The sequence below is a fragment of the Serinus canaria genome, chromosome 3, assembly GCF_022539315.1.
Source record: "Serinus canaria isolate serCan28SL12 chromosome 3, serCan2020, whole genome shotgun sequence".
Lineage (NCBI taxonomy): Eukaryota > Metazoa > Chordata > Aves > Passeriformes > Fringillidae > Serinus > Serinus canaria.
This window is the reverse complement of record NC_066316.1, coordinates 50,515,423-50,521,633: the sequence shown is the minus strand read 5'-3', so window position 1 is coordinate 50,521,633 and position 6,211 is coordinate 50,515,423. Positions and strand designations below refer to the sequence as shown.

Sequence of the window (6,211 nt, the reverse complement as noted above, 5' to 3'; positions counted from 1 at the left end):
GCAACCAGTGATAGGACAGGAGGACATTGTTTCAAGCTGCACCAGCGAATGTTCAGAACAGACATTAGGAGGAATTTCTTTACAGAAGGGGTGACCAGACGTTGTAATGGGCTGCCCGTGGAGATGGTGGCATCACTGTCCCTGGAGGCATGTAAGGCAAGCCTGGACGTGACATCAAGTGCCATGGTCTAGTTGACATAGTGGTGTTCAGTCATAAGTTGGACTTGGTGATCTCGAGTCTTTTCCAACCTAATTGTTTCTGTCATTCTGCGAAGGCAGGCTCGGGAAGCCGCTCGGCAATGCCTCAGCCTCTCACACGACTCAGGCCGGGACGGTCGCGCAGCTGAGCATCCCCAGATTTACTGGGCAGCTTCCCCGGGGCCTGTGCAGTCCCGGCCGAACCAGAGCGCGACACGCCCCCGTACCGGGCTCCGAGCGCCCGCGCCCCGCCGAGTTCGGGCCCGGGGGCTTCCCGCGCGCCGCCGCACCCACAGGGGGCGCTGCGGCGCACGGCCGGGCCACGGAGCGGGCCCGGGGCGCGCGGACCACCGCCACCACCGCCACCACCGCCGCCCCCAGAGCGCCGCAGATGGCGCCGGCACCACGGGGCGGGGCGGGGGCCGCGCGGAGCGTCGCTGGGCCTTCTCCCCGCTAGCCCCGCCCCTGAGCCCAGCGCTTCCGCCGCCGCCGCCGGCGCGGAGGGGGCGGGTTGCCCGCGGCGCTGGGCGCTCCCCACGCCTCCCTTTCCGGGAGGCGGCGCGCGCAGGCGCGGGGGAGGCGCGCAGGCGCGCGGCCGCGTGGGCGGGCGGCGGGGGGAAGGTGCGAGCAGCCGCCCGCGCGCGGCCGCCGGCGGCGCGTGTGTCCCGTGTGTGCCCCCCCCCACCACCGCCGCCGCCCCGCCGCCTGTCCCCGGCCCCGCCGCCGGATGCGGATGATCCACGGCGCTAAAAGATGGAGGGGATGACGCTGAGCGAGGCGGAGCAGCGCTACTACTGCGACCTCTTCTCCTACTGCGACACCGAGAGTACCAAGAAGGTGGCGTCCAACGGGCGCGTCCTGGAGCTCTTCCGCGCCGCGCAGCTGCCCAACGACGTGGTCATGCAGGTACGGCCGCCGCCGCGGCGCCCCCGGGGGTCGGCGGGCCCGGGCACCGCCCCGTCGTGCCGAGATGGCCCCGGCCCGGCCCTGCTCTTCCCCTCCGCCCGGTCCGCGCCCCCTGCCCGCCCCGCAGCCCTTGGGCAGGGGGGGTCCCGCCGGCGGGGACTCGGGGATCACAGAATCTTTGGGGTTGGAAGGGACCTGTGGAGATCATCTCGTCCAAACCCCTGCCGAGGCAGGGTCACCGAGAGCAGGTGACACAGGAACGCGTCCAGGTGGGGTTTGAGTGTCTCCAGAGAGAGAGACGCCGCGACCTCGGTGGGCAGCGGGTTCAGTGCTCTGCTGTCCTCGGTGTAAGGAGGCTCTGCCTCGTGTAGAGGTGAAACTTACTGTGATTTAGTTCATGGCCATTGCTCCTCATCCTGTCGCTGGGCACCACTGGAAAGAGCCTGGCACCATCCCCTTTGAGATATTTATGTGCATTAATGAGATCTTTTCTCAGTCTTCTCTAGACTAAACAGGCCCTGCTCCGGCAGTCCTGATAAGAGAGCTCCAGACCCTGATCACCTTTGTGTCTCTCCACTGACTCCCTGTTTAAGCTCCTTGTCATTCCTGTACCGAGGAGCCCAGGGCTGGACCCAGTAGGATGGAGCAGTTGTCTGACCACCTGAGCCTCTCTGGCTGCAAGGGAAGGGCAGGGGGCACAGCAAGTTGTGCACCCTGTCCCAGCCCCCTCTCCCCTTATGCACCTCCGAATGCAGGACTGGGAAGGGGCTGGTGATGTCTCTGCTGGCAGTGTCCAGCAACTGGTAGGAAAATATCCTGTGCCAACAGAGGCCATCCACAGCGTGAGAACTGTAGACTGTAAAACTGAGGGTGAGTGAAATTGTCCCCATGATCTGCTGATGAAGAGCAGCATAGAAAGAAATTGGTTTTGTGTCATTGGGAGCTACTGACCCTGATCCACTTTACCTAAGCCGTGCAGTCTTTTATGGACATCACTTGCTGGCAGGTATTAACTTACCTGTAGTCAGCCAAATGTTTCTAAAAACAAAAAATGTGGTGTTAAGACTGATGCGGGCCCATACTTGCAGTATGTATGTGCACGGTTTTAGCACTTCCTTGGCTAGGTTATGTCTAAGATGTGTAGCAGTATTGCAGAGCTACCTGCATAGGAAAGGGCAAGTCTGCTTTGGTGTGCATATGTGATTATTTGAGGAACGTATTCCCAGTGAACCATTCTTACAAACAGCTATTTGTAATAATTTGCTGCTTTTGCAGTTCCCTCTGTCATTGTTCAGTGCTTTAAAGTTTACATAGTCTTTTAAGCTGCTGTGGGTAAAGCTGTATTTAGAAAGCCATGCCGCCTTTTATGCGGCTTCATCCTCAGCCTAGTGAGATAAGCAGCCCTTTTATCAAAGTATTAAACTTACTGTTGCTAGAAACATAAATTGCAGGATACTGAAATTCAGTGCCAGGAAAACACTTACTGACTAGGGCTATTGTTGGTGTGTTTTGGGCCTCCCAGCTTGGTTAGTTAAAATGAGTTTAAGACAGAATGAAGTGGAAGAGGGTTGAATAAGAAATGGTTCTTCCTGGTAAAACCAGTAATCTCTTATTTGATGACTTGCTAGACTGGACTTAATGGTAGGAGAGTCTGCATGCTCAGTATTATGAGTAAGGTTTCTGAAGGGCCACCCATGGCTGCTTTTTGTGTGTGGCCAGGCAGTTTCAGAAAAATCATCCCAGGGAAAGTGAATGTTTACATCTTTGCTCTATTTAGAAATTTCTTTTACATAAAACTTGTCTGAATCAGTGTATAGTATGCTAGTATTAGAGATTTTATTTTATGCAGTAATTTAGTGCAAGAACTTGGAAAGATCTGGAATTCTAAAAACAAGTGTCCACAGATTATATCCTTATCTTTTCCAGAGGAGGTCAGATATTTTCCTGCAAAGTAGACTGCATCTGAAGAAGAGAGACTACTCAGGCGTCATTCCATGGGTCCTAAATAAATTAACTCAAGAAGCAGACCTGGCTTATCACTCTAGTGATCTCAAGGAGAACCTTGCAGTTAAAATGGCAAACAAGATATTAGATTGCCTGAGGAATGAGACTGTAAATAGTACAAAGAAAGTTGAAATGCCCTTAGCAGTTTGACCCATTATGAGTATCTTGTGCAGTCACAGTTGGTCACCTCTAAAGTACCTTGTAGTTTGAAAATAATTTAGTTGTCTAGTTATTTTGCATTGTTCTTAAGGTATGGCTCTAAACCAGGTTAACACAGGCATGAATATATTGTATTGGGGTTCTTGTAAGGGAAGTTGCATTTGATGCTTTGAAAGCTGAGACTATGTAACTTAAACCTCAAGATGAGAAATAGTTTAAGAAATAAAGAAAGCTTGTGAAGGAGGTGGAATTTCTTTTGACCATGTGGGTGCTGTGTTTTTACCTGTTCATTTGAAGCACCTGATGCTTGTGGGGAAATGAACTTGATTCAGTTACCCAATCCTTACATAATCTTGGAATGCAAGTGTAGTACTGGTCACATGAATGCTAAGTACTTTTGTAGGTGTGCAAAACATAGCGTAAAATGGTTGCTCTTCAAGCTCAAGGGGACCAAGGAGTCATGAGGAAGTACTTTGAGTTTTTCCTTTTCAATAATACAGGTTGATGGTACCTTTTGAATAGTTCAGAACTTATTCCATTGGAAATGAAAATGTCTGACAGTTGCATTTTTTGCCTCATAACTTGTTTTACTTGCAAATCTGTTGTATAAAGGGTGGATATATGTGCAGCCTTTTTTGGAGAGTTGCGTCCTTGTGAGAGATCTGTCTCACAGGAGCAAATGTGTGTCTCATTGTTCCTAATCAATTTCATTTCTCCCTCTGAGGGACACTGTCAGCTGCCTGTTTAGTGGGGATAAATGAACATATAGAAGACTGAAACAGTTACGGGTGTTGTATGCCGAGCTACAGCATCCTGGAAAAGAAAAGCTACATGTCTATTTTGAACACATCTACAAAAGGACAGCTTTGTTGTCAGAATAAAATACCATACCAAAGATGCATGTGTCAGAACATCAGTCTCTATTAGCTCACATTTCTTCTCTTTTGTGCACATTATGAGCATTAAGGTAGAAGACTTGCATAAAAGAGCGAACAGTAGTATGTGTGTTGGGGTAAGAAGTCCAGCTACTTCACAACGGTTAAGAGTCTTCAGATCACTCTCAGGGTGTGGTTTCACATTGCAGCTGACAAAAATCTAATGGTGAGTTGGCACTGAAGAAGGTGCTCCCGTCTTCCCTCAGCTTTGTGTTCCTTCTTGCAAAGACATTCATGCCTGTCCAGTGCTGTTGTGGCCAGAAAATTAATCATAGCTTTTTGTTGGTTATAACTCTGTATCAGGTGACAGTGGGGTTGAATGAATGTCAGTGCTAGCACAAGAAAGGAGGCAGGAAAACTATATAACAGAGGGGAAGTAGAGAACTTTCTTTGTTCTAGAGCATTTGGATATGTTAGTTGTGACCTGGCATGGGGTTTGTTAGCTTAAAGCCCTGGAAGATGGAGCTGGCTCTGGCTTTCCTTTGAACAGACAGGGAGCTGGTCCAGGGAGCTTGTTCAACCAAAAGTTAGAAGGTTGTGTCAGATGCAGTTTTCACTTGCCTCATCTTGCGTCTCAGTTGTGTGTGCGTTGGTGTTTGTGTGTGCAAGCAGCATGACACAACAGAGTGATCCTGAGGAGCTGTCATCCACCATATTTAGGCACATCAGGAGCTTCCCTTTGCTAGAGTTCCAGCCTGGTCCTGTGCTCTGGATGTTAGCTGGATTCCTTATGTGCCTTGATACAAAAGAAATGTAGTTGCCTGTTCTGGAGTGGCTGCACAGAGGACCGTGCTCAGGGAAATTGGCTTCAAAGGCATGTTTCACATCTGATCTAAAATGCTCGTGTATGTATGCTAATAAAGTCAATTTTTGGTGTTGCTGCAGTGGTGGGGAAATTGCTTGTAAAAGCTACAGTTGGCCAAAAAATGTGTTGTGAAATTAATTACTTGTGTATGGAATGAATATAGTAGCTGTTCCATTTGATTTGTAGAATTCTTAGGTGAGTTAATCACAGAATGTTTTCTGAATTTGTACTCTTCATTATGAATCACAGAAACTTCACCAGACAAGAAGCAAGTCAGTGGTTCATATGATACTCATCTGAAATTAATGAGTCAGAGCATCTTGCTTTAAAATACAACATTACTATATAACTACAAATGTGTGAGTATTGGCATATATCTTCTCTAAAATGAATGAACTGTCATCTTCAGTGCTGGCATTGTACAGCAGTGTTACCTAACTTCTATTTTAGTGTTCGAAAGTCTTTAACAGATGAATCACATGGTTATGCCCAGTTACTTCAATTAACTAAGCTTCCATTAGTCCTTTAAAAACCTAGTGTAAAGCTATTTTGGCTCTTGTTAGCCACTTTCAAGCTTTTTGTTCATTTTTTAAGGAGTCTTTATGGACAGATTAGTTTTGCTTCTTCTTGTTTCATTGATAGGAAAAATTACACTCTAGTTGTCTACCTCAACTCTCTGAGTTTGGTGTAAGAAAGTGTGTACCCATGATGCAGCTGCTTCATTGAGAAGTCCATACTCTGAGATGCAGGCATGTGCTCCTTCTGTTCTTGGGGTGGCAGTTTTTGGCAGACAGAGGGAACAGAAGATGCAGTGGTGTTGCTCTCAAATGCCAGAGCTCATTTGCTGACAAGCAGCACAATTATAAATGGAATTACTATCCATAGGCAGAACATGACAAAATGAAATTGCAGGTTCTTGATTTAAAATGTTGGCTTCTTTGTTGGAAAATGGCTGTAGAGAGAAACAGATCTAAGAAAATAACAGGTTGTTTGCAATTATTGTGTTGTTGCAGTTACTGTTTCAGTGAATTTTTCCTACAGAAAGACTACCTGTTTGTCAAATCAGTAGGGTCTATTAAATGTCAACTTTGAATGGAAGCTGAGCCGGGGCATGCTTAGGATTGCCTGTTTGGTAGAGACATGCAGAAGACTCAAATTCATTCTGGATAATTTGCTGGATTTGTTATTCTTTCAGAGCTGATGG

The 6,211-nt window shown here is 48.2% G+C and overlaps 1 protein-coding gene across 11 annotated transcripts in view; it reads left to right on the top strand.

Moving 5' to 3' along the window:
- The first annotated feature begins 812 nt into the window (after window positions 1-812).
- REPS1 (RALBP1 associated Eps domain containing 1) overlaps window positions 813-6,211 on the top strand; it is a 63,860-nt gene continuing 58,461 nt past the window's right edge. For 4 of the 11 annotated variants that reach the window (XM_050973214.1, XM_050973213.1, XM_030236294.2 and 1 more), the window contains exon 1: window positions 817-1,104. In XM_050973214.1, the coding sequence (XP_050829171.1) occupies window positions 952-1,104 (153 nt within the window). In that variant the 5' untranslated portion in view covers window positions 817-951. Of the gene's footprint in view, window positions 1,105-6,211 lie in introns of all 11 variants that reach the window. The other 7 variants (XM_009092801.4, XM_009092800.4, XM_030236291.2 and 4 more) reach the window with 4 other exon arrangements.